Source organism: Rhinoraja longicauda, chromosome 1 (assembly GCF_053455715.1).
Source record: "Rhinoraja longicauda isolate Sanriku21f chromosome 1, sRhiLon1.1, whole genome shotgun sequence".
NCBI lineage: Eukaryota > Metazoa > Chordata > Chondrichthyes > Rajiformes > Arhynchobatidae > Rhinoraja > Rhinoraja longicauda.
Genome location: NC_135953.1, coordinates 97,058,286 through 97,086,006, shown reverse-complemented (window position 1 = coordinate 97,086,006; position 27,721 = coordinate 97,058,286). Strand labels below are relative to the sequence as shown.

At 42.7% G+C, this 27,721-nt stretch overlaps 1 protein-coding gene across 2 annotated transcripts in view; it reads left to right on the top strand.

The window, feature by feature from the left end:
* The first annotated feature begins 15,026 nt into the window (after positions 1-15,026).
* The window catches only part of rap1gds1 (RAP1, GTP-GDP dissociation stimulator 1), a 78,474-nt gene continuing 65,779 nt past the window's right edge, over positions 15,027-27,721 (top strand). For both annotated transcript variants that reach the window (XM_078403116.1, XM_078403107.1), the window contains exons 1-2: positions 15,027-15,406; positions 25,364-25,468. In XM_078403116.1, the coding sequence (XP_078259242.1) occupies positions 15,403-15,406; positions 25,364-25,468 (109 nt within the window). In that variant the 5' untranslated portion in view covers positions 15,027-15,402. The remainder of the gene's footprint in view (positions 15,407-25,363; positions 25,469-27,721) is intronic.

Genomic DNA, 27,721 nt, shown 5'->3' with positions numbered 1-27,721 from the left:
GGGCCTGTTTCCATGCTATATCATTTAATCAATTAATTAAAGTGACAAGATATATCTACATCATGGGAAAAGCTTGTATTTCAGCAAATTTTCCATGTAATTTCAACCAATGTATTACCTGCAATCACCCAGACGTCAGTAAAGTACCATATTGAAACATTGCTGCCCCGCTGAGTTCCTCCAGCACTTGGTGTTTTTGCTAAAGTATTCATAAGCTTACTTTGCAAATGAACAGGGATGCATGTGGTTGATTGCACAAAGCCTTTTAGCACAGTAGAAAAATCAATGCTTCTATGATTCCTGAGTCTAGTTCCCAAGTAACATAAATAATAGCCAAAATGTACCTCAGACTGGCAGTGCAAAGCCCGTTCAAGGAAGTGTGAGTGCCATTTAGCCCAATGGATTATGATTAATGATTTACAAATTTGTACTGATCATTCAAAGCTACCTGAGAAGAAGTGGGGGGGGTTTCACGCTGGTGTTATGTTCAGTGTTGTTCCCCTGTGTATCTGAGTGGAAGTATTACTCTCTCAACCAACATCTTAAAACATTACTGGGTCATGGAGTCACAGAGCCGTACAGCACAGAAATAGACCCTTTGGCCCAACTCATCCATGCTGACCAAGATGCTCGACTAGACCAACTTGCCAGCATTTGCCAGCGTTTAGCCCACATCTCTCTAAACTTTTCCTATCCATACACCTGGCCTAATGCCTTTTAAATGTTACTATACTATTACTATAGATACTATTAGAAATATTACTACAGCTATATTACAGTAGGTACTTATTGTAATTTAACATTTAGCCCAGAGCAGCTGACAACTAGGGAAAGTCCATGTGACAGCTTGGAAAGACAGCTGACAGGTGGGAATAGACCCCACTGGAGCTGTTATGGGTTAGCACCTCATTGCAGCAGTGGCATAGATTGTAAACAGTCTCATCGACCCCTAAAAAGCTATGACAAATAAAAGAAAGATACCCCTAGAGTCTGCGAGAACGGGGGTGGAAGATGACTCACAGGTGGTTACCCGGCTACAGACCATGGAACAGAAAACACTACAAGTAGGATTAGCGCATCAATGAAGGACAGCGGCTCAGTGGTAGATAGAAGGAAGCTCCAGGTCTGTTGTGGTTGGCAGAAAATAACAACAGCAAAGGGCCTCAGAATACACCAGGGAAAGAATAAGTGCTTGTTAGAGGGAGTGCAGGGAAATCGCATTGAACAGTACTTCTTGAAAAGTCAGTCGAGTGAAGTCCAGCGACAGGTAGAAAACCACTGCTCACAGGATATCATTACCCCTGTTACTGATGAGGAGGGAACAAGAGCTGTAGAGGGGGATGTAGGTGGTGGTGAGGTTAATCTGCCAGTCAGGAAGAAACCTAGTGTTAAATGGCCAAGGGCAAGTGAAAGGAAGGAATGGGAAACTGTTAATATAGATTTGGTATAGGCGCAAGAGAGTCTGAAAGTGGCAGTAGAAAACAAGTTAGATAAGATGGGAGAGTTTATTTTTCAATATGGTGTAGACAGATTTGGTGTTATTGAGAAAAAGAAGGTACAGAATATTTAAAAAGGACATACATGGATCCAGAAAAGAAAAGGGGAATGGGTTTCCCTCCAGATATAGCACCCTTAGGAGAGATAGAGTATGGTAGATGTTTTGCCACCAAAGTGAAAGGAAATGGAAGCCATAATAAAGCGTGCAAAGGCTTCTTCAGTCCCAGGGCCGAATGAAGTCCATTACCAGGTATATAAAAGTGCACCAGATGTGCTTAGATTCTTGTGGAGGCTCTTGCGTAACGTTTGGGAGAAGCAGGTCGTCCCAAGGGTTTGGTGGAGAGCAGGGGGAATTTTCATTCCCAAAGAGAAAGAGTCTTCAGTTAAGTCAGTTTAGGCCTATATGTCTCCTAAATGTAGAAGGCAAGATTTTCTTTAGCAGAGTGGCACAGAGGCTGGCAAGTTACTTAGAAAGGAGTAGGTTAATAGATACCACAGTGCAGAAAGCAGGAATCCCAGGTTTCACAGGTTGCTTAGAACACATTAGTGTAATATGGCACTAGATTCAGACAGCCAAGCTCGAGAGAAGAGATTTGCACGTGGTGTTTTTGGACCTGGCAAATGCGTTTGGATCTGTGCCACATAGTCTTATTTGGAGTGCTTTTGATTTCTTTAGAGTTCCAGGACCAATAGTAAATTTAGTGAAAGCATATTTCCAAGATGTCTGAATGTGTTTTAGTACAGCAGATTTTACGACAGCATGGCAGAGACTAGAGATGGGCATTATGGCAGGGTGTACTATTTCCCTGTTTGCGTTTACAATGGCAATGGAGCGAGTGATTAGAGCATCATGGTGGGTCGGTGGCGGGGAGAGACAGCAGGACCTCCCTCCAATCAGGGTCTTTATGGATGATATGACCTTGGTGACCACAATAGTAGATGTATAAGAAGGTTGTTAGAGAAGTTAAATGATAATCTTAAATGGGCTAGATTGAAGATTAAACCTAGTAAGTCACGGAGTATTTCTTTGGCAAGAGGAAAGGTAGTGGAGAAAAGGTTCTGTGTAGATGAAGAAAAAATCCCGTCTATAATGGAGAAACCAGTAGGTGGTAGGTGGTAAAACAGGAACTTGGATGACACTGAACAGGTTCAGCAACTTAGAAAGGTTGTTACTGACGGGTTAGAAAGGATAGAGAAGTCAGGGCAAGTTGAAGTTGTGGTGTTTGAAGTTTGTACTATTCCCTAGGTTGATGTGGCCATTGACAGTATATGAGGTGCCAATTTCTAAGGTGGAAAGGTTAAAGAGATTGGTTAATTCACCATATTAGGAAATGGTTAGGAGTTCCATGGTGTCTTAATAATGTGGCTTTATATGGGAAAAGTATTCTCCATTTCCCATTGTCTAGACGAACAGAGGAGTTTAAGTGTGTTAAGGTGAGGTTAGAGTTGCAATTATCAGGGAGTAAGGATACCATAGTTAGTAATCTGGTGCCAAGTGTAAGTAGAGTGAGGAAGTGGAACTCAAAGCAGGCAGTAGAAGAAGCACAATCAGCTCTGAGGCACACAGACATTGTTAGTAGGGTGCAGCAATGGAAAGGAAGCTTAGGACTCAGCACAGGGAAGCCAGGGTGGAGTAAGGCAGGTCCAACAGAGAGGAGGAAATTGGTTGTATAGCAGGTACGTTGTCAAGAGGAAGCAGTGAGAGATATGAGCAGTAGCTCAGGTGAAGCAGGGACAGTGGATGAACTGGGAAAGTGTAGAAAAGAGGTTTAGCTAGAGGGACCTGTCATGTATGGAGGCGGGTCATGTAAGTTTCCTTACAAGGTCTATTTATGATGTGCTGCCATCACCGCAGAACCTCAAACAATGGGTAGGTGGGGACCTGGTGTGTCCCTTGTGTTCAGAGGTGGCAATGTTGAGGCATATTTTGTCAGGATGTAGGACTAGTCTTTCTCAGGGTCGGTATATTTGGCGGCATAACCAGATATTGAAGTACATAGCTGCAGCAATTGAGAGGAGGAGAGTACATGTGAATTCAGTAGGCATCAGACTGGGAGTGTAGTAATTAATTTTGTTTGTGGGAGAGAAAGGTAGAGGAGGGAAGTTTGCAGATAGGTATGAGTCAGGCCAGTTACGGGGAGCCAATGATGCGGGTAGATTTAGGAGGAAAGCATTGTTCCGCAGGAAATAATTACTACTAATTTGAGGCCTGATATAGTGTTATGGTCAGTTAGTCAGAGGATAGTGTATTTTATAGAACTGACAGTGCCTTGGGAGAACTTAGTGGATGAGGCTTATGAAAGGAAAAGTAGAGTTGGCAGCAGATGTTGAGCAGCGAGGATGGAGACCATGAGTATGTCCTGTAGAGGTGAGTTGTAGAGGTTTCATAGTGAGATCAACCATGCCGCTATTTAGAGAGTTAAGGGCCTGTCCCAGTTATGCAATTTTTAAGGCGACTACCGGCGTCTGTCAAAGTCGTAGCAGATTGCCGAAATTTTCTTTTACCCTACGACAATGACCACGACAATGCCGAGTCAGGTCGATACAAGTTATATAAGAAAATAACTGCAGATGCTGGTACAAATCGATTTATTCACAAAATGCTGGATAACTCAGCAGGTCAGGCAGCATCTCGGGAGAGAAGGAATGGGTGACGTTCAGACTGAAGAAGGGTCTCGACCCGAAATATCACCCATTCCTTCTCTCCCGAGATGCTGCCTGACCTGCTGAGTTACTCCAGCATTTTGTGAATAAATCGATACAAGTTACTTTTTTTTGTGAAACTAGCACCTGGCTAAGAGATTACACCGTCTTCGGAAACATCACAAAATTCCCACGCTTACCTGACCGTCAGACTGTCGTCCCCAATCTACCTGTCAAATGTCCTGGCGGTAAATAAATTGGATAAACAAAACTATCTTCTGGCATCTTCAAATGCATTTTCTTAATTTAATATTATGTGCTTCTAAATGCATCTGCGACAAGGGTTTTTCAGTGAATAAAAATATAGATGAATGAAAAGAGTTCTCATAGTGCAGTGCCTGTGTCAGCGTTTTATTTCATTGCCAAAATGAATGAGACTAGAATCTTTGAATGAGATGCCATGATAAATCAATCAATCAATCAATCAATTTTTATTTGTATAGCACATTTAAAAACAACCCACGTTGACCAAAGTGCTGTACATCTGATTAGGTACTAAGGAAAAAATGAAACATACAGTAGCACACAAACATAACAGCACATACAAAACAGTTCACAGCGCCTCCTCAATGGGCCTCAAACGCTAGGGAGTAGAAATAGGTTTTGAGCTTGGACTTAAAGGAGTCGATGGAGGGGGCAGTTCTGATGGGGAGAGGGATGCTGTTCCACAGTCTAGGAGCTGCAACCGCAAAAGCGCGGTCACCCCTGAGCTTAAGCCTAGACCGCGGGATAGTGAGTAGCCCCAAGTCGGCCGACCTGAGGGACCTGGAGTTAGAGAGGTGGGTTAGAAGATTTTTGATGTAGGGGGGGGAATGTCCATTTAGGGCTTTATATGTGAATAGGAGGAGCTTGAAGTTGATTCTGTACCGTACAGGGAGCCAGTGGAGGGAGGCCAGAATCGGCGTGATGTGGTCCCTTTTACGGGTACCCGTCAGGAGTCTCGCTGCGGCGTTTTGGACCAGTTGCAGGCGGGACAGGGATGATTGGCTGATCCCAGTGTATAGGGAGTTGCAGTAGTCTAGGCGGGAGGAAATGAAAGCGTGAATGATTTTTTCAGTGTGGTCGAATTGGAGGAAAGGTTTGATTTTAGCTATGGTACGAAGTTGGAAGAAGCTGGCTTTTACCACAGCGTTGACTTGCTTGTCAAACTTTAATGCAGAGTCAAATATCATGCCGAGGTTTTTGACATGCGGTTTGACTAGGCAGGATAGGCTTCCAAGACTGCCTGTTATCAATTTGATGGAGTCGGGGGGGCCTAATAGGATGACCTCAGACTTGCTCTCGTTTAATTGGAGGAAGTTCTGTGCCATCCAACATTTTATGTCCTCAAGGCAGTGTAAGAGGCTGTTTAAATTTGACTGGTTTGGGTTTCAGGGGGAGGTACAGCTGAGTGTCATCGGCATAGCAGTGGAAAGAAATGCCGTGCCTTTGAATGATTTGGCCAAGGGGGAGCATGTATAGAGAGAAGAGAATGGGGCCTAGGATGGAGCCTTGTGGAACTCCGCAGGAGAGGCTAGCTGGAGAAGAGGAATAACTGCCTATGTTGATGGCGAAACTCCTATCTTTGAGGTAGGAAACGAACCAGCTCAGGGCAGTGCCATCAATGCCAACCGCGTACCGGAGACGGTCAATAAGGATGGTGTGGTCCACTGTATCGAACGCTGCCCTGAGGTCGAGAAGGAGCAGGATTGCACAGTCGCCGGTGTCGATGGCGAGAAGCAGGTCATTGTGTACCTTCAACCAGGCAGACTCTGTGCTGTGGTGGGCTCTGAAACCTGACTGGAAACTTTCCAGGATGGTGTTTTGGTGTAGGTAGGGCACTAATTGGTTTAGAATTGCCTTTTCAAGGACTTTTGACAGGAATGACAGTTTGGAAATGGGTCTGTAGTTGCTAGGCAAGGTGGGGTCTAGGTTAGGTTTATTCAGTAGGGGCTGGACCACCGCGTGCTTGAAACAGGTTGGAACAGTGTCAGTGGCCAGAGAACTGTTGATAATAGAGAGGATGCTGGGACCGGCTATTGCAATGACATCCTTCAGAAGGGCAGTGGGGGCAGGATCGAGGGGGCAGGTTGCAGGTTTCATAGCGGAGACAAGCTTTGCAAGGGAGGATAGAGTGACGGGTTGCAAACAGTCCAATTTAGATGAACAGACTAGTGAGACAGCTAGGTCACGGGTGGGAGGGGAAATGTTCATTCTAATGTTCTCAACTTTGCTGGTGAAAAATTTAGCGAATTCTTCGCACTTAGCAGGGGACCCAACTAAGCTGGTACTGGGGGCGGGACATATGACAGAGGTAATTGTGCTAAATAGGACCTTGGAGTTATGAGAGTTTTTGGAGATAAGGTCGGAGAAGTATTGTGCTCTAGCAGACTTTACTGCTTCCTGGTATTTGAGAAGATTGTTTCTCAGAGTTTCGAAGGAAATTTGAAGCTTGTCACATTTCCACCTCTGTTCTGATTTTCTGCACTCCCTTCTTAGGGCTCTGGTGGTGTCATTGAGCCAAGGCCGACCTTTGGGCTTAGGCTTTTCCATTTTAAGGGGAGCGATAGAATCCAGGATGGAAGAGCAAGTGATATTAAATAAAGAGGTGAGATCCTCAGTGCTGAGATGGGGGGGAGAAGCCTCAATAGTGCAGATGTTGGGGGCAGCTGTGAGAGCCTCGGAGAATTTACTGGCAGTCAATGAATTTATGTCGCGGGAGTAACGAACAGGGAGATGAGATTTTGCGGGAGATAAAGGCAGAGATGCGTCAAAAATTATAGCGCTGTGGTCCGATAGACAGGCCTCAGTGGTTTCAATGTTGTAGATTGGGAATCCGGATAATAACACTAGTTCGAGTGTATGACCTAACTTGTGAGTGGGTCCCGTGGTGTGAAGAGTCAGATTGAAGTACTGAGAGACATAATCAATTCAGACTCTATTTTTTTTTTTAAATCACCAAAATCAACTTTATTACAACAAACTATATTCCTATGAAAGATGGATAACTATATGCCAAAATCTTTTATTAAAAACGGACACTTCAAACGATTACAAAATATGCCTAACAATTTCACTGGCCGGACCTTGCTGTCGGTTTGCTCAAGTGTCCGCCCACCTTTGACAGCATCGCGGTCTCCGCCCCCATTCCACACCTGGCTGTTGCAGCTGCACTTTTGTCAGCTGTCAAAACAGGTTTTGACAGTTCTTGTCGGACCTTGCCTTCTCCTGATCCCGTTACCTGTCTCCGGTTGACGTTGGTAGTCGACAATGAAATTCATCCGTCCTCAGTACCGACGACAACCTAGCAAACCTGGGGACAGCATGCGACAGCATGCAATAAGCTACGATACCTGGCAACAAGCCAGCTGTCACCGAGAAATTTCTAGCAGGTACATTTTTCCGCGACGCGCCGAGATCTGCTACGATTCATTGAAGACTCCTCACGATCATGCCCACGACACCCCGGCGACGTTCGGCGACAGCCTAGTCACCGACAGTAGCCTTAAAATCACCTAACTGGGACAGGCCCTTTAAGAATTCGCGGACAGAGTTTACGTCAGGCTGTAAAGCAAATGTCAGAGGCAGCAGTGCAAGGCTGTAGGTGGATGTGGTGGAGAAGAAATAGTGTCAGTTGGGGGCAGAAAGGAAACATATGACATGCAGTATGTGTATTTCTTTGTAATTGTAGTCTGTGCAAATATACTGCAGTCTTGTGGAAGGGTGATATTTGTGGTGTTACAAGCTTAATGATGGGCTCGGATTAGTGAAAGATAGGATGCAGGTGTTTAGCATTTGTTCGAGTGAGCTAATTGGCTGCAGCTTCCTTTATTTAGTAGATATTGATAGCATCGGTGGTGAGAGCAGGTGAGACCAGAACCAACTGTTGAGCCTTCCCGAGGTGTTGTGGGCCTGACTCAATGAAACACCAATGAAGGGAGGTGCCCACTTGATAACCCCAATGATATACTTGCATCTACAGGTTCTTTTTTTAAAAAGAGAATTCATATGTAGGTAGATACATAGATAATAGGTGCAGGAGTAGGCCATTCGGCCCTTTGAGCCAGCATGCCATTCAATGTGATCATGGCTGATCATCCACAATCAGTACCCTGTTCCTGCCTTCTCCCCATATCCCTTGATTCCACAAGCCCCAAGAGCTCTTTTGAATGCATCCAGTGAACCGGCCTCCACTGCCTTCTGAGGCAGAGAATTCCACCAATTCACAACTCTCTGGGTGAAAAGGGTTTTCCTCACCTCAGTTCTAAATGGCCTACTCCTTATTCTTAAACTGTGGCCCCTGGTTCTGGACTCCCCCAAAATCGGGAACATGTTTCCTGCATCCAGCGTGTCCAATCCCTTAATAATTTTATATGTTTCTATAAGATCTCTTCTCATCCTTCTAAATTCCAGTGAATAAAGGCCCAGTCATTCCATTCTTTCATCATATGAAAGTCCTGCCATCCTGGGAAATAACCTTGTGAACCTACGCTGCACTCCCTCAGAATGTCCTTCCTCAAATTAGGAGACCAAAACTGTGCACAAGACTCCAGGTGTGATCTCATGAGGGCCCTGTACAACTGCAGAAGGACCTCTGCTCCTATACTCAAATCCTCTCGTTATGAAGGCCAACATGCCATTTGCTTTCTTCACTACCTGCTGTACCTGCTGCTTACGTTCAGTGACTGATGTACAAGGACATCCAGGTTTCATTGCATTTCCCCCTTTCCTAATCTGACACAATTCAGATAATAAGCTGCCTTCTTGTTCTTGCCACTAAAGTGGATAACCTCACATTTATCCACATTATACTGCACCTGCCATGCATCTGCCCACTCACCCAACCTATCCAAGTCACCCTGCATCCTCTTCACAGTTCACATTGTCATCCAGCTTTGTGTCATCTGCAAATTTGCTAGTTACTTTTAATTTCTAAATGACTATGACTCTAGTACAGAGCTCTCAAATGATCCCTTAAATACCAGCCTAGATTTATATGCTGATTTGTCTCTGGAGTGGAGCTTAAATCTGTTGACTCAAGACACATCTATATACTAAAACTCCCATTTGTTTGTTTGTTTGTTCCTGAACTACAGCCAAAACAGTACATGATAGCGTGACAATTTTAGGCCCACCTTACTTACCATCATCCCTTTAGTGCTAATGGAAGAAGTTTCATTGAAATCGGTGTTATATTTTTTAAGTTATTCACATTTTAAAGTTTAAATCTATATCCTAGGGAGGGAGGGAGAGAGGGAGGGGGTTAGAGGGAGAGTGGGGAGGAGGGAGGATAGGGGGGTTGAGGGGGATGGAGTGAGGGGGAGGGGGAAGGGGGGAGGGGGAGAGAGGAGGGGAGGTGGGAGAGGGGGGAGGGAGGGAGAGGGGGGAGGGAGAGGGGGGAGGGGGGAGAGGGTGCTGCACCAATGCAGGAGAGGTTTGGGCCCAACTTGGTCTAGTCTTATCTATTAAGCAAAGTTCACAAATATGTTGTAAACTCCATCTACAAAGTTTGCAAATAAAGCAGTATTGAACAAAGCATTCAAGCTTAAGAAATAAAGCAAAGAACATGACTATTTTCTATTTAAAAAAACACAAAGTGCCAGAATAACTGCAACATCCAGGCAACATCTCTGGAGGACATGGATAGGTGATGTTTCAGCTCGGCACCCATCTTCAGACTGATTGGAGTGGGGCGGTGGGGACTGGAAGCAAGAAAAGACCAGGACAAATCAGGCCCGGCAACAGAGACCACAGACAGAGTGGTTCCCTGATCAGCCACGTGTGATCCCAAGAGGGATACATATCTCAAAATCCCTTGATTCTGAAGAAGGGTACTGACCTGAAATGTAGAAACAAGGAACTGCAAATGCTGGTTTACAAAAAAATAGACACAAAGTGCTCAAGTAACTCAGACTGAAGAAGGGTCCCAAACCGAAATGTCACTTATCCATGGTTTCCAGAGATGTTACCTGACCCGCTGAGTTACTCCAACACTTTGTGTCTATCTTCGGTCTAACCAGCATCTGCAGTTCTTGGTCTATGTTCTATGTCTATGTTCTCAAAATCTCTGTAAAGCGTCTTTGAGTATATGAAAAGCGCTATATAAATAAAATGCATTATTATTATTATTATTACATGGTCTTAAGAAGGGTCCCGACCCGAAACATTATCTATCCATGTTACTCCAGCACTTTGTGTCTGCAGTTCATTGTGTCTACTATTTTTTATGACCAAGGTTAAATAGATGCAGTGCCAGTAGTAAACACACAATGCATTCCAGAGGAAATTAAACATTTTTGGGAAGAAAACCTTCAGTGTGAATCAGTTGGGATAAATATTCTTTACCCTGTGTTTTAATTTCTGAGTAATTCTCTGTAATGCCTGCTGGGTTTACATTGCATAATTGCAGAAGTATGCAGTGGAGTTTGAGGTATAGCCCGCATGTTGCCACGAGGACAGCAGTCTCTTCCAAGTATGATGCTGGGAAACAAAGGGATTAAAGAATCAGCATCACACTGAAGGAATTCTGACTCATTTTCAAAGGAACGTTGTCAATTTGATAATATGAGAAAGGATAGGTATGTGCAGTCATGTCTTTAGGAAATTGTGTGTAGTGTTTCTAACTGTACTCTTGAAAGATATGGCTCTATCTTTTATCTTCTATCTCTCCTCTTGTCCTGAACTATCCAATGACTATATTTATGTGTTTCTTTTAACAAGTTAAATCAGTTTGCCCTTTCACCTTATAAATTCCAGAAACTACAACACTACTTCATTTAATTTGGAGTCGAGGCATTATTCTACCAAACCTTTATTCTGAGGCAAATTTTTCCAAGAAGCAATGCTCATTAACAATTCACTCAGTATTGGTACTGGTTTATTATTGTCATGTGTACTGAGATACGCCAAAGTGCTTTGCATGCTTTCCAGCCAATTCATTATACAAGAGGACAATCAAGTCATACACAAATATAAGAGAAAAGTACCACAGTACAGAATATCGTATCACAGCCTTATGATATGGCAGTTACAGAGAAAAAGTGCAAAGTTCACCATGAGGTAAGTTTGAAGGCCAACATGCCATTAGCTTTCTTCACTGCCTGCTGTACCTGCATGCTTACTTCCAGTGACTGATGTACAAGCACACCCAGGTCTTGTGGCACCTTCCCTTTTCCTAATCTGATGCCATTGAGATAATAATCTGCCTTCCTCTTCTTGCCACCAAAGTGGGTAACCTCACATTTATCCACAATGTACTGCATCTGCCGACTCACCCAACCTATCCAAATCACCTGCAGCCTCATAACATCCTCATCGCAGCGCAGAATTCCTCCCAGCTTTGTGTCATCCATAGACTTGGAGATGTCACATTTAAATCCCTCGTCTAAATCGTTAATATATATGTAAATAACTGGGGTCCCAGCACCGAGCCTTGCCGCACCACACTAGTCACTGTCTGCCATTCTGAAAAGGACCCTTTAATTCCTACTCTTTGCCTCTTGTCTATCAGCCAGTTCACTATCCATGTCAATCCCCTACCCCCGATACCATGAGCTCTAATTTTGCACACTAATCTCTTATGTGGGACCTTGTCAAAGGCTTTTTGAAAGTCCAGATACATCACATCCACTGGCTCTTCCTTATCCATTCTACTTATTACATCCATTCTACTTATTACATCCTCAAAAAATTCCAAAAGATTAGTCAAGCATGATTTCCCCTTCATAAATCCATGCTGACTTTGACCGATCCTGTCACTGCTTTCCAAATGCGCTGCTATAACATCTTTAACAATCGACCAAGCATCTTCCCCACTACTGGTGTAAGGCTAACTGTTTTCTCTCTCCCTCCTTTCTTAAAAAGTGGGGTTACATTGGCTACCCTCCAGTCCACAGGAACTGATCCAGAGTCGAGAGAACATTGGAAAATGATCACCAATGCATCCACAATTTCTAGGGCCACCTCCTTGAGTACTCTGGGATGCAGATCATCAGGCCCTGGGGATTTATCTGCCTTCAGTCCCAACAGTTTACCTAACACCATTTCCTGACAAATGTGGATTCCCTTCAGTTCCTCCCTCCCACTAGATCCTCGGTCCCCTAGTATTTCTGGAAGATTGTTTGCGTCTTCCTTAGTGAAGACTGAATCAAAGTACTTGTTTAACTGTTCTGCCATTTCTTTGTTTCCCATTATAAATTCACCTGGCTCTGATTGTAAGGGACCTATATTTGTCTTCACTAATCTTTTCCTTTTTACATATCTAAAGAAGCTTTTAGAGTCAGTTTTTACATTCCCCACAAGCTTTCTTTCATGCTCTTTATTCCCCCTCTTAATTAACTCCTTTGTCCTCCTCTGTTGAGTTCTAAATTTCCCCCAGTTTGCTGCTTCCTCTGGCCAACATATATGCCTTTTCCTTGGATTTAACACTATCCTTGATTTCCCACGGTTGAGCCGCCTTCCCCGTTTTATTTTTTCGCCAGACAGGGAATTTCTTTTTTGTGTATACTAGTGCTCTCTCTGTCTCTCTCTATATATGTGGCATCATTCAAATAACATTTTAAAATATTTTTTCGACAGTTAATGGGATTTTAATTTGAGTTATCGGTCGATGTGGCTTTCTATGCATCATCAAAGATGTTAATAATAAATTTGAGATTTCTATCACAGTGATAGTACTGAGACAATCATCAGGCTTTAGAACACTACACAACATTAACTTCAGCAACTCTGAACTTGTATGTACTGTATCTTTAGTTGCATAACGAACTTCAAGAGTTGTTTTGCACCAGCAATATGGTTATGAATTTATTGAATTTTATTTTAATTATCTGTTGGATGGCATGATGGCACAGTGGTAGATTTGCTGCCTTACAGGACCAGAGACCCGAGTTTGATCCTCACAACGGGTGCTAATCGGTTCAGAGTTTGTACATTCTCCTTGTGACTGCGTGGGTTTTCTGCGGATGCTCCCATTTCCTTCCACCAAAGCAGGTTTATAGGTTAATTGGCGTAAGGGAATCACTGGTTGGTGCGGACTCGGTGGGCCAGAGGGTCTATTTCCATGCTGTATTCTAAAGTTTAAAGACTAAAGTGAGTACTGCATTTACCAGTCTGTTTTGCTGCTGCAAGTGAGAATTTCATTGTTCCATGTCAGTACGTATGACAATTAAACTCTCTTGACTCTCGAGAAAGAGACCTAACAGATTCAATGTCAAATCATTCAAAGCTTCTAACCCTCTTTTATCAGGCTTCGGAACGGCCCTTCTATAAGCAAGAGTACTGTCTGATTAATCTCTACCCATTTGCGGATATTTGCGGATATTGGACTTTGTCTACAGAACTGATGCGCTACAATATATATCTCTGCACTCTGTATCTCCCCCTTTTGCTCAATCTATTGTACTTGAGTTTAGCTGCATTGTATTTCTATATAGTGTTATCTGATCTGTTTCCATGGCATGCAAAACTAAGCTTTTCACTGTACCTCGGTACATGTGTCAGAATTTATGCTGACCAAAATGTTTTCATGATCAACAAGTTGTTTATTTTAGTTTATTGTCACTTGTACTGAGGTACAGTGAAAAGCTTTTGTTGTGTGCTAACCAGTCAACAGAAAGACAATACATGATTACAATCGAGCATCCACAATGTACAGATACATGAAAAAGAGAATCTATCCTTAAATTTATTCACACTAGTTCTACATTGTCCCACACCCTATGAACCAGGGACAATTTACAAAGGCCATTTAACCTACAAACCCACACGTCTTTGGGATGTGGGAGGAAACTAGAGCACCTGGAGAAAACCCACATGGTCACAGGGAGAACATGCAAACTCCACACAGACAGCATCCAAGGTCAGAATTGAACGTGGGTCCCCAGTCTACAACTAGAGGGTGCTCCTGACTTACAATCTACCTCACTGGAGACTCTCAGACTATCTTTCATCATTGAGGTAGATGGTAGCTCAGGACTGCTCTGTAGTGTTCATAGGATGGTTCTGCTGGGCGATCTGAAGCAGGGTCTCGACCCGAAACGTCACCCATTCCTTCTCTCCCGAGATGCTGCCTAACCTGCTGAGTTACTCCAGCATTTTGTGAATAGCGCGATATGTACTGTTCTTTCATTTTGCGGGTGGCCTCATTCAGGCAATGGAGGAGGCCCAGGGCAGTATGGTTAGTATGGGGATGGGAAGGGAAGTTAAAATGATTAGCAACCGCTTGACCCAGCAGGCCTTGGCAGTCCAAAAGCAAGTGTTTGGCTAAACGGTTGCCTAGTTTGCACGTGGTCTCTCTGATGTGCAATAGACCACATCAGGAATACCGGATGCAGCAGATGAGGTTAGAGGTGCTGCACATGAACCTCTAAGTCGCACCTGAATGGACTGCTGGGGTCTCTGGATGAAGGTGAGGGAGGAGATATAGGGACAGGTGTTGCTCAGGGAAGGGATGGTTTGAATGGGATGCAACGAGCGGACCAAGGAATCACGGAGGGAGCGGTCTCTGTAGAAAGGGGTGGGAATGGGAAGAGGTGACTGATGGTGGGATCACATTGAAAGATCTGACCCAATGGGCCGAATGGTCTTGTACTGTCGCTCCAATACAGGAGGCGGCTTGATTGACATCTCGAGCGATGATACCGGCGTCCCGGACAGCGCCCAATCAGAGACATTCCTGGGGCGGGACAACCGAGCAGGGGCAGGCAGCCAATGAGAGACGGGCTGGCGCTGGTAGTCCCGCCCACCGCAGCGCTATTGGTGCGCGTCCCTGTGATGGACGGGGGCTTCCACCAACGGGCGGCCGGCGGGGACGGGACGGAGGGGCGGGACGGCGGACGCGCAGCCGCAGTGGTGCTGGTGGTGAGCAGCTCACGGCGGCGGCTCAGTAGCATCGACCGGCTGAGGGGAAGGAAGGAGGGAGGGAGGGACCTCGACACCCGCGGCTTGCCCCGCTATCACGGAGCGAGTGAAGACGTCAGTCAGGGCGCGGTGTCGGGGTTGTACCTCATTGCCTGGCCCAGGGCGAGCGAAAGGCCGGCCGGCTGGCTTCGCGTCCCACCCCATCCCCATCCCGGTGAAGAGCCCCTCGCTGAGCTTCTCCACCGGCGGCGACAGCGACGATCCCATCCGCTCGGCTCCATCTTCTCTCCTCTCACGACCCTCTGAGGCGCGCGCGGACCAACGGCCGTAGATCGGGGACCCGGCCCCGCGCCGCCCCGCGACATGGGTGAGTGGCGCGCGCCCGCCCCCCCACCCGCGCGTGCACAGAGGGGCAGGATGAAGGGGGGGGGATGAAGGGGGGGTGAAGGGTGGGGAGGGAAGGGGAAGAGGGGGGGTGGTGGGGAATTGAGGGGTGTGGAAGGGGAAGAGGGGGATGGAAGGGGAATTGAGGGGGGTGGAGGGGAAGGGAAGGGGTGGAAGGGAAGAGGGGGGGGTGGAAGGGAAGAGGGGGGGTGGTGGGGACTTGAGGGGTGTGGAAGAGGGTGTGGAAGGGGAATTGAGGGGGGGATGCAGGAGAATTGAAGGGAAGAGGGAGGTTGAGGGAAAGGGGTGGAGGGGAAGAAGAGGGTTAAGGGGAAGATGGGGGTGGAGGGAAAGGGGGTGAAGGATGAGGCTGGACGGGCGGAGAAGGGGTGGTAGTGGTTGAGGGGAGTAGAAGTGGGTGATGGGGGAAGGGGATGGAGGGGCAGTGAAGGAGGGTGGAGGGGATGGGGAGGTTTGGGGGTGATGAACATGCTTGCAGTCTTCGACCTTGCCATTCCACTCCCTGCCTTGGCGTGTAGGAGGCTGAGGGGTGATTTTTATAAATGTGTATGAAATCATGAGTGCATAAAGTGAATGTGAATGGTCTTTTCCCTAGGGTAGGGGAATCAAGAACTAGAGGACATTGGTTTGGGTAGCGCAGCGGTAGAGTTGTTGCTTTACAGCGAATGCAGCGCCGGAGACTCAGGTTCGATCCTGACTACGGGTGCTGTACTGTAAGGAGTTTGTACGTTCTCCCCGTGACCTGCGTGGGTTTTCTCCGAGATCTTCGGTTTCCTCCCACACTCCAAAGACGTACAGGTATGTAGGTTAATTGGCTGGGTAAATGTTTATAAAAAAAATTGTCCCTAGTGGGTGTAGGATAGTGTTAATGTACGGGGATCGCTGGGCGGCACGGACTTGGTGGGCCGAAAAGGCCTGTTTCCGGCTGTATATATATGATATGATGATATGATATGGTTTAAGATGAGGGGATGGGGAAGATTTACTAGGAACCTGAGGTCCAACTATTTCATGCTGAGGGTGCTGGCTACATGGAAGCAGTTGAGGCAGAACAACAGTAACATCTGAGGGATATTTGGACATGTACATGGATAACATGGATTTAGAAGAATTTGTGCCAAATGCAGGCAAATGGGACTAAAAGGGCCTGTTTCTATGCTGTATGACTACACTCCCCTCCTGTCAGCCTGTTCGTTTCCCCTCCCCATGTTTGTCTCCCATCCACCAGCAGATACTCAAGGAACAAATGTTTTCAGAACCACATTTTAAACTCAATAGAAAATGTTATTAAGGTACATCCCCTCTGTGTTCTCATCACCCATCCTATGTCTCCCATTTCCCTTTCATCTCCCCCTTTCCCTACCACCTATATCCCTCTCCAGCTTTATATTTCCTTTCTCCTGATCTGACACCTTTTTGCTTCCTGTTCATCTCTAACCTTTGTCACTTAATATATTTGAATGCCAATCATCCCCCCACCCCCTTCACAGGTACCTGTCGATTTCCCTCATATGCTGCCTGACTTGTATTTTGTATTTTGATCAATATTCCAGCATCTGTCTGTTCTTGTGTCTTCACCTGCACTTGGCAGTTTCCTGCCGAATCCTCTATAAAACTGGTGGTCTGAGAGGAAATACAGTTCATACAACTAATAAATCAGACCTCAATGCATGCATGCTACATTTTGTTCTATTTCCTTCTCAGTTGCAGCTGTCACTTCCTTTGCACCAAGTACATGTGTGTGAAGAACAATTCCTGCCATCACATTTTAGTTGAGTAATTGTCCCAATTGGTGTTGGTTTCTTCCCCCGGTAGGCTAGCAGCATTTAAATTAGCTTTTTAATTCCCCATGATGAAGATGGGGGAGACCAATGGGGCCCTGTACTAATTTTCCTTTTGTGTTGGAGGGGGGGAAGAAGAGGATGAAATGCCCAGATAGTTTGATGCAAGGGTTTGGCCTGAAATGTCAACCATTCCTTCCCAAGTGCAGATGCCGCTCGGCCTGCTGAGTTCCTTCAGCATTTGTTGTTGCTAAGATATTTCTTTGTCAGATTCCTACTGACGTTTTTGACCCTTTGAAGAGATTGTTTAACGAATGTTGGTTTATACATAGTGGTAAGAAAAGTTGCAAGTCATTGGCTTAGCTTGAGGCAAAGTAAGCTGAAAGACTCCACTCTATCCTTGCCGTATTAATTATAACTGTTTTGCACAGTAAATGGTATGACTGAGAATAGGATTACCTTTGAGTGATTACCCCGTGGTAATTCATTAGTCAACATTTAGAATGACCTTGGGTGTCAGGAATGTAGAGCTTAACCCAGTAAAGAATGGCCTCCTTTGCAATTGATTATCCTTTGAGTAAATTTTAGCATGTATGTTTCCTTTTGCTGTCAAGCGCCTTGTCTTCTTCTTATTATCCTTGATAGAGAAACCAGATCCTGAATCTATTTCCACAGTGGTTACAAAATTAAGAAAGGATTAATTTCAGATAGTTACCATACTCTTCTGTGCATCTTGGTAAGTATGTGCAGTTCATAGAAACATACAAAAATAGGCGCAGGAGAAGGCCATTTGGCCCTTTGAGCCATGATCATGGCTGATCATCTAAAATGAGTACCCCGTTCCTGCTTTTTCCCCATATTCCTTGGTTCCTTTAGCCCTAAAAGTTAAATCTAACTCTCTCTTGAAAACATCCAGCGAATTGGCCTCCACTGCCTTCTGAGGCAGAGAATTACACAGATTCACAACTCTGGGTGAAGAGTTTTTTCCTAATTTCAGTCCTAAATTACCGTACCCTTATTCTTAAACTATGACCCCTGGTTCTGAACTCTCCCAATATTGGGAACATTTTTCCTGCATCTAGCCTGTCTAATCCTTTAAGAATTTCATATGTTTCTATAAGATCCCTCTCATCCTTCTAAACTCCAGTGAATACAAGCCCAGTCGACCCATTCTTTCATCATATGTCATACACCCCATCCCGGGAATTAACCTGGTGAACCTACACTGCACTCCCTCAATAGCAAGAATGTCCTTCCTCAAATTAGGAGACCAAAAATGTACACAATACTCCATGTGCGGTCTCACCAGGGCCCTGTACAACTGCAGTAGGGCCTCCTTGCTCCTAAACTCAAATCCTCTCGCAATGAAGGCCAACATGCCATTTGCTTTCTTCGCTGCCTACTGTACCTGCATGTGACTGATGTACAAGAACACCCAGGTCTTTTAGCACCTCCCCTTTTTCTAATCTGACACCATTCAGTTAATAATCTGCCTTCCTGTTCTTGCCAACAAAGTGGATAACCTCACATTTATCCACATTATACTGCATCTGCCCACTCACCCAACCTATCCAAGTCCCCCCTCTAGCCTCATAGCATCCTCATTGCAGCTCACACTGCCACCCAGCTTTGTGTCATCCGCAAACTTGGAGATGTCACATTTAATTCCCTCGTCTAAATCGTTAATATATATTGTAAATAACTGGGGTCCCAGCACCGAGCCTTGCGGCACCCCACTAGTCACTGCCTGCCATTCTGAAAAGGACCAGTTGGTTCCTACTCTTTGCTTCCGTCTGCCAACCAGTTCACTATCCTTGTCAATCCCCTACCCCCAATACCATGTGCTCTAATTTTGCATACCATGTGCTCTAATTTTGTGTGGGACCTTGTCAAAGGCGTTTTGAAAGTCCAGATACATCACATCCACTGGCTCTCCCTGATCCATTCTCCTTGTTACATCCTCAAAAAATTCCAGAAAATTAGTCATGCATGATTTCCCCTTCATAAATCCATGCTGACTTTGACCGATCCCGTCACTGCTTTCCAAGTGTGCTCCTATAACATCTTTAACAATCGACTCAAGCATCTTCCCAACTAATAATAATAATAATAATAATAATATTCATTTATTGTCATTGCAACGAGTACAACGAAATTAAAAAAATAGCCAATCCTGACGGTGCGTACAAACATATATGCAATAAATGCAAAAACAAATAAATACATAAATACAATAAAATACAATTATATTAAGTGTAAGGCTAACTGGTCTATAATTCCCTGTTTTCTATCTCCCTCCTTTCTTAAAAAGTCGAGTTACATTGGCTACCCTCCAGTCCATAGGAATTGATCCAGAGTCGTGAGAACATTGGAAAATGATCCCCAATGCGTCCACAATTTCTAGGGCCACCTCCTGAGTACTCTGGGATGCAAGGTACCTTGTAAATGATTTCGGACAGACCTGTCAATCTTTGTCATCCACTCCTAACACTTCCAAAATTAATTATAATATGTGACTATCTTTCAATGCTAACACCAATTTCTTTAAAATATATTCATCAAGAAACAGTTATGAAAGCTGATGTCTGGATTGAATATACAAGTAGACTGCAGTAATAGCAGTTTTCGTGAAAACTTGTGTAAAGTCTGAGTCCTTTATGGAGCATAGCATACAACTTCAATATTTGTTCATTTAAATGACTAACAGACACTTGGCACCTAAGCATAACGACATATGATTATAGCAATGTCTGAGTGAATCAGATTATATTTCAGCACCTCAGACAATTCAAATCCAGATATCTTGTAGAAACAAGAATAAACCAAGGCAACCAGCCATGAGAATGCCCGCGATAAGTTGCTGCATCAAATGCTTTTAGCATAATCCATTCTGTTGCACAAGTGGGTCGCGCAGATTAAATGTCGCCCCTTGTACAGAAAATTATTGCATTTTGTCAGTGAGTTATGTCAAGGTATCAAATAGCCTTTCAGTATAATTTTGCATGTTTTTAAATACATGCTGTGTTCCTGAGCTGTTAATTGTTGAATTATTTATGATTCTCCCTGCCTTTTAAAGCAGTTTAATAGATTACTCATTAACTGATTTAGCATATGGATTTGGTCTCTATTGCAGATGTTTTGCACTCTGATCTGATTATATCAATAATAGGGGGGGGTTCATATTGGTTCTTGGGGAAGAAGATGAGAAGAAGAATTAAGAAATTATTTCACAGTAATTGGCCCAATTCCAGTTTGAAGAACCATGCGTTTGGAACTGAACAGTTATTTTCCCCACATTGGTATGCAGTTTATCTGGTACATTTGCATGGAAGTTAGAGAATTTAAAACATTGCTCGAGTTTTTAACACCGCTATCGATATCTAACGGTTTGATATTCAAACAAATTAGGCCATAAAGCCCCCAGTTTTAGTCCCTTTGGGTAACAGTTGCCAATTCAGCTGTTAGTGCAACAATTTCCTTAAATATTCCATTGTTTTTTAATCTCTATTGCAGAGAACTCTTAGTTTGCATCTTTTATATATATATGACTGTGCACTACTGGGTAGCTTGTACGAAGCTTAAGTAAAAACCATTAAAGGGAGAGGCATATTTATTGAGGGGAAAAAAATAGCTAATTTTATCTTGAACAAAAGTCTTGATACCAAACAAATATACTGCATTAAATTGAAAATCCTGGAAACATTCAGTAGGTACACGTGGATTTTTGATTGTGTATCCAGTGAAAATCTTTGTTTACTATCCAGTCAAATCGTACTATACATGAGTACAATCAAGCCAACGGGTAGTGCAAAGAGAAAAATATACCAAGGTGCAGAATATAGTGTTATGGCATTAAAATTACAGAGATAAAGTCCAAGCTCCACAATGAGGTAGGCTAAACGATGAGGACTACACTTAGCTTATGGAAGCTAAATAATCTGGATACAGCAGGGAAGAATCTGTTCCAGAATCTGGTAATATGTGCTTTCAAGCTTTCGTATCATCTGCTTGGCAGAAGAGGAGAAGAGCAAAAGACTGCAGTGAAAAGGGTACTTGACTATATTGGCTGCTTTCATGAGGCAGCCAATAGTGATCCATTTGTTGAATTTGGCATCATATTTGAATATCTTTGGAGATGTTGAAGCTTCAATATATTGTTGATCAAAATGTAACTGCTGAGAAGGATTGTAATTTTGCAGAAAACTTGATTTGTTTACCTCTTTCTGCATTCTGCATCTACATGCATATATCTAGTGACTAGATTTGTTCTAATATATATTTTTGACATTTTATGGGGCGGTGAGGTCTAACATTGGTCTATTGCTTTTATTGCCTTTTATAAAAATTGGCATGGTGGAGGGGAGCCAGGGCGTGGATAAAGTAAGTGCTGTACATATCATGAGAATTTGGAGTTAGCATAATTATTTGCACAGTCTTTCTTGTGCTGCAGCAGTTTTATTTTAATTACCCAGGAACCGGGTGCTGTTCAGTCCCATACAATTCATTATGAAGATTTAAGTCTGGACAATAGAAACCTCTGAAATTCATAATACTATTAATTGATATTTTTTTAGCCTAGTAATGGGGGGGGGAGAGGGGGTGCTAGATTGAGGTATATTTTAAGATTGTTTCTGGGCAGAACACAATGGATGCAAAAAGTAATTTTGTTGATTGGGGAAGCCAATTGCAATCACCTGCTTCATACTGCAGCTGATTCTAATTCCAGGAAAAAAGAAAGTTGTTTATGTAGCACCTCTGATCCTCTGAGGTACTCTGAAGCATTTTGTAGCCAATGAAGTATTTTTGGAGTGTATTCAGTTACGTGAACCTGCATCAATTACCACATCACAAGTTCCTACAATACCAATGTGATAATGACCAGAGTCTGTTTTGACAATGCATTAATGTCAGATAGTGGGAATTTCATTTCGTGTTCTGGGAACCATTAATGAATCATCATGTTTCCATAATTCATGAGGCAGTGCCTTTTCAAAGGTTTGAATCGGTTAAATCCTATTTTTTTGCACTCCATCTCAGTCTATCTTTTTAGTTTTCCACTGATGTCCATAATGTTTTTGTGTTCAATCATGCATATTGATTGGTTCAAGCAGCTTCCTCTACGACAGGCGACTGGATATATTCAGTTCTGCATTTTTTGTTTTCCTCCCTTTTAAAATGTTTTTTTTGAGCAAAGGAGGCTGCAAGCTGTTTAAAATTATGAAGTTCCTAGAGTGGTAATAGTTCTTCACAAATCTCTCTTTAAATTTCCTCCTCTCAACTTAAACTTATGCTTTCCAGTATTTGGTATTCCACCCTGGGAGGAAAAACGCTCTATATAAACTATAATTTTATACTTGTGTCACCCCTCTGCGTCCAACATTCCAGTGAAAACAATCTAAATTTGTCTCATAACTAATAAACTACAATCCAGACAATATCTTTGCATCCTCTTCCAATCCTCCATGTTCTTATAATTTGGCAACCAGAACAGCAGACAATTTTCCAGGTGTGGTCAACTAAAGTTATATACAGCTGCAGCTTTTGTATTCACTACCTGACAGTTGAAGGCAAACATGCCATACACCTTCCTTGCCACTCTAATCTACCTGTGTGTACTCCCTCCCAAAGAGATATGAATTTATACCCCCAAATCTCTGAACATCAGTGCTTCTCGGGATCCTGCCATTTACTGTATAATTTCGTCTTTTCATCCAAATCATTAATATATTACAAACAAGAGGTTCCAGCACTGATCATAGAAGAATACCATTGGTCACAGTCCTCCAGTCAAGAAAAAACCCTCCACTGCCTTGTCTTATGTGACCAGCCCAATTTTGGATCCAATTTGCCAACTTGCTGTGGATTCCATGAGCCTACATTTTCTGGACCAGTGTACCACCATGAACCTTGTAAAATGCTTTAATGATGTCTATGGACAACATCTGCTCATGAATCATCTTCCTCAAAAATTGCAAATTAAATTTACCAGACAGGAGCTCCCCTGCACAAAGCCATGCTGATTATACAGTCCCATGCTTTTCTCAACTGTAAATCCTGTCCCTAAGATTCTTTGATAATTTCCCAACCTCTGACAATAAATGCCTTCCCTAAGAATCTTCAATAACAGCTTCCCTGTGTTTTGCAATTTTTCTGATTTGCTCTGTTTGCCTCAGCCATTGTTGCACAACTGTCCAAAGGCAATCTTCAGTCTGAAGAAGGGTCTCTACCCGAAATGTCACCGATTCCTTTTCTCCTGAGATGCTGCCTGTCCCGCTGAGATACTCCAGCATTTTGTGTCCAAAGGCAATATTTGACTTCCTTCTCCAAGCCCATTTTTGCAATACAATTTACTTTTTGCTCCTTTAATTTTGTTTCAACCTTTCTTGTAATCAGAATATTGGGTTGAGTGGCTGGGTTCAGTGCTGTAAGAAATAATGCTTGTATCACCTTTGCCTTTGCTATTTACACTCTCACTTCAAAATCGCCATTATGTTATCCATGGAAAGCCTGTGATTGACCCATGTGAGCACTTTGGGGTATGTATATTTTTTTGTGTTTGCATGACTTGTATTTCCATCTTTGAAGGCCTACAGTTCTTTCAGTGTTCTTTTTGAGCTATCTTCTGTGAATGGTGCATTATTACTGTGTCCTCTTGTCCTGAAAGACAGTTGTAGTCCATCTTGCCATTCTTCATTCCCTGCTTTCATGGTTGGTGTGGATTTTAGCTTGTTCATCTGTAAAAGTAGTAAGTCTCTAGAGATACTTTCCTTCTGGATTAAAGTACCCATGAGTTCAAAAGCAAGTACTGTTGCATCTCAACATTATTCATATCCACAAGCTAAATTAATGGCTTCCAGTTTTACCTTCCAATTAGTTTTGTGGTGTCCTTTCACCGTTCATTGAGACTATCACTTGCTAAAGAAACCTGTTATTTTTTACTCTGTCAGAAACGCCACTTTTATCCGTGGTATCATCAGCATGCTACCAGCTGTCAGAAGCAGGTTTGAAACCCTAAGACAGAACTGAGATTGCAACACTAAAATTTCTACCCAGCTGTCGTTGCTACTGAAACTCTTGTCTGTTTTTGTCACCTGTGAACTAAAGTATGCACATTGTCTGGATTTTTGGTCTCCACTCCTCAATCGTCAGCTTGTACAAGATTCCACTTGGTTCTTAGTTTTTAAATAAATTGTTCAACTTTAGCTTGTTCATCAACATATTAAATATTTAGATCCCTGCTCCTAGCATAGAACTGTTCAGCTTCATGCTCTCCTGAGCTGTAACTGCTAATTCAGTCCTACTGTTTGACATGTGTTTCAACCTCTCTGCCACTGTTTTTCTTAACCATGAGCCTGCTGATATTGTGCCATTATTTCCTCTTGAATCTTTTTTGTCCCCATCCTCCTTCGGTAATTTAAAAAAAAACTATTGAAGAGTTGTTGTGCATCGTGCCTGATTATATAAGGGTATTATGTATGGATCGTCTTGATTCTCTCTGTAATTGGGTTCTGTTATCTTGGTACAATAAAATAAAACTTGTCAAGAATAATTTCTGAAACAAGTAAGGGCTTTAGCACTTGATATTTGTACAGTGGTACAAAAAATATATTGATCACCAAATAACGTTAAGATTTTGAGAAAATAGAGATATTTATAATTAATGAGTTGCATTCCAAACCCCATTTTTAGTATGGAATATATCATTTGGAAGGTCGGCACAAAATGCTGGAGTAACTCAGCGGGTCAGGCAGCATCTCAGGAGAGAAGGAATGGGTGACATTTCAGGTTGAGAACCTTCTTCAGACTGATGAAAATATCATTTGGAACATTGTTTTAGGTTTATTATTGTCACGTGTACTGAGGTACTGTGAAAAGCTTTATTTTGCATGATAAACAAATCCGATATATCATATGATATAGTCAAGTAAGTACAATATATAAAGCAATGGGGGAATATATGGTGCAGAATATAGTTCTCACCATTTTAGCGCATTAGATCTTGCTAAATGTTCTCTATGATGAAAATAGGTTTGACTATATACATGCACAATGTTAAGTAATTACAATATTTGCTTATAAACCAAAATATTAGTCAAACGTAAGTATTTTTTTATTTCCATCCTACCCCAAAAAAACAGAAAACCTAAATGATGCCCTGCAAAAACTGAAGCTAACTGCTGATGGTACATCCGATAGCATAGAGGGATGCCTTGACTGCCTCCTCCAGGCCCTGGCACACAACAGTAAGTGGTTTATTTGGTGTACTTTTCACAGAATACTCTTATGGTCTAAAATGTTGCCTGTTCCAGCTGTTCAATACTTGAATGATTTTCCATGGCATAACTTGAGCGTCCAGTTACACATTTTTGTATTAATACAGTCTACAATCTGTTAGAACAGAATTAGCAATGCCTCAATACGGTTTGGTTTTCCCTACAAGAAAATGCTGTTCTCAGTTGGAATGGGAACAGATTTAACAGATCTTACCTCTGTTCTTGTGCCATTCCTTGAATGGATGGAACATCCTGAGAAAAGATGTCTTTTATTCCCTTGATTGTCTAGGTCAGCGTTTCTCAACCAGTGTTCCCAGGAACCCTAGGGTTCCGCGAGAGGTCGCTAGGGATTCCGCAAGAAATAGTGATAAATAGGCTCATCATATGAAAATGCATTTTTGAGTCATTTTTGTGTTTTGCATTGTCAATAAACGAGAAAAACGTACGTTATTTTTTGCTTAAACCAGTTATCAGAAAAATATATTATGTTTCCCTTATGAACTTTAAGTTTATGAAAGCGAAAGAAAGAGTTTAATAAAGAAATATAATAATTTTTATGTGAGGGTTCCCTGAGACATGAAAATTATTTCAACGGTTCCGCAAGGGTAAAAACGTTGAGAAACGCTGGTCTAGGTTCTATAAATTAGCTATTTCAGTTTCCAGAAGATTTGGCTAGGACCTTCAGTTCAATCAAGCTACTAATTTTTAAATAATCAGTAATTATTTTAAAATAATTTTTAAATGTTACCACTGGCTATGAAGCCCTATCTCTGACTACTGTCATGAGAATTCACATTGAGCCAATTATGTTACTTGGGGAAAAGGGCTATAGCAAGTGAAAACTAAACATAAAAAGATCAGCTGATCCATCATGCCTGCCTGCACAGATATGGTTGGACAATGTCTAAGTATTATTGCATATGAATGTGCATTTGCCCTATCAATCATGTAATCTACTGGAAAGGCAAATTAATGAAGATAATTTTTTTTTGTCTCCTTTGTGACACTTGGTACTGGAATATATGCTACTCTGCCATTTATTTCTCGTTAAACTGAGCATAGTAAAATGTAAATGCTTATTTTGATTCATTTCTCATGTTTCTATATAAATCTGGTAGTTTTCTGTGTGCAAAATAATTGAATGTCTTGGAAAATATTCAATTCCCGTATCCTAAAGTCCTGAGGATTCCATTACAAGGAGTTCAAATATGACAGATTACAAAAAGCTGAATTACTTTGGCAGTAATAGGTGAGTGCATACGAATGTTGTATTGGTTACTTGCATTGCTGTGTATGCAATATTACCTTAGTTTTTTCTTACTGAGAGTAGAGAATGGACGAAACAATTGTGGGAGAATTCCCATGAATTATGGTGTAAAATATGATTTCTCACTGCAGCTTGATTTTTACTTGGTGCCTTTAATGTGAACAATCAAGTGTTTACAGGAGCATTATAATTTTTTTTTGATGAAATCAAATTTCACCAAAGGGTTTGATTTTTTTAAATGTCAAGCAATGTGTTGAATAGTTAGAGGTGTTTCCACAATTTTGAGCCATTTGGTAGTTTAAAGGACAACTGGCAATGGAGTCATTTAAAAATTGGTTTAGTAACAAACTTGTTAGAATTCCAGTCAATCAAAACTGGGGGAGGAACTTGGACTATCGTGAGTGCGGAAATAGCCGAGTGCAGAATTGAAGGCATTGAGCAGAGCCTCAAGCAGAATTGGGTGATAAAATTTAATTGGAAGCTACTGCATGGAATTGGACCCCTCAGCTGACCATCGATTACCCGTTCACAAGTTCTATGTTATATCACTTTTGCATCCACTCCCGACACATCGAAGCGATTGAATCGAATTAACCTACAAACCCGCATGTCTTTGGGATGTGGGAGGAAATCAGAGCATCTGGAGGAAAATCATACAGTCACGGGGAGAACGTGCAAACACCACGCAGACAGCACCTGAGGTCAGGATGGAACCCAAGTCTCTGGCACTCTGAGGCTGCAGTTCTATCAGCTGTGCCGCTGTGGTGCCTGTGTGAATTATAGAAGTGATCCAGTCTGGTAATGGCACAGATGTAGTGTCATTCGATACGATAGAACTTTAATTATCCCAGGAGGGAAGTTGATCTGCCAACAGTCATAAAACACAAAATACATGATGCATGAAATTACAGTGATGAGTGGAAAGGATTGGGGGGGTGCAAAGATTGGGGGGGGGG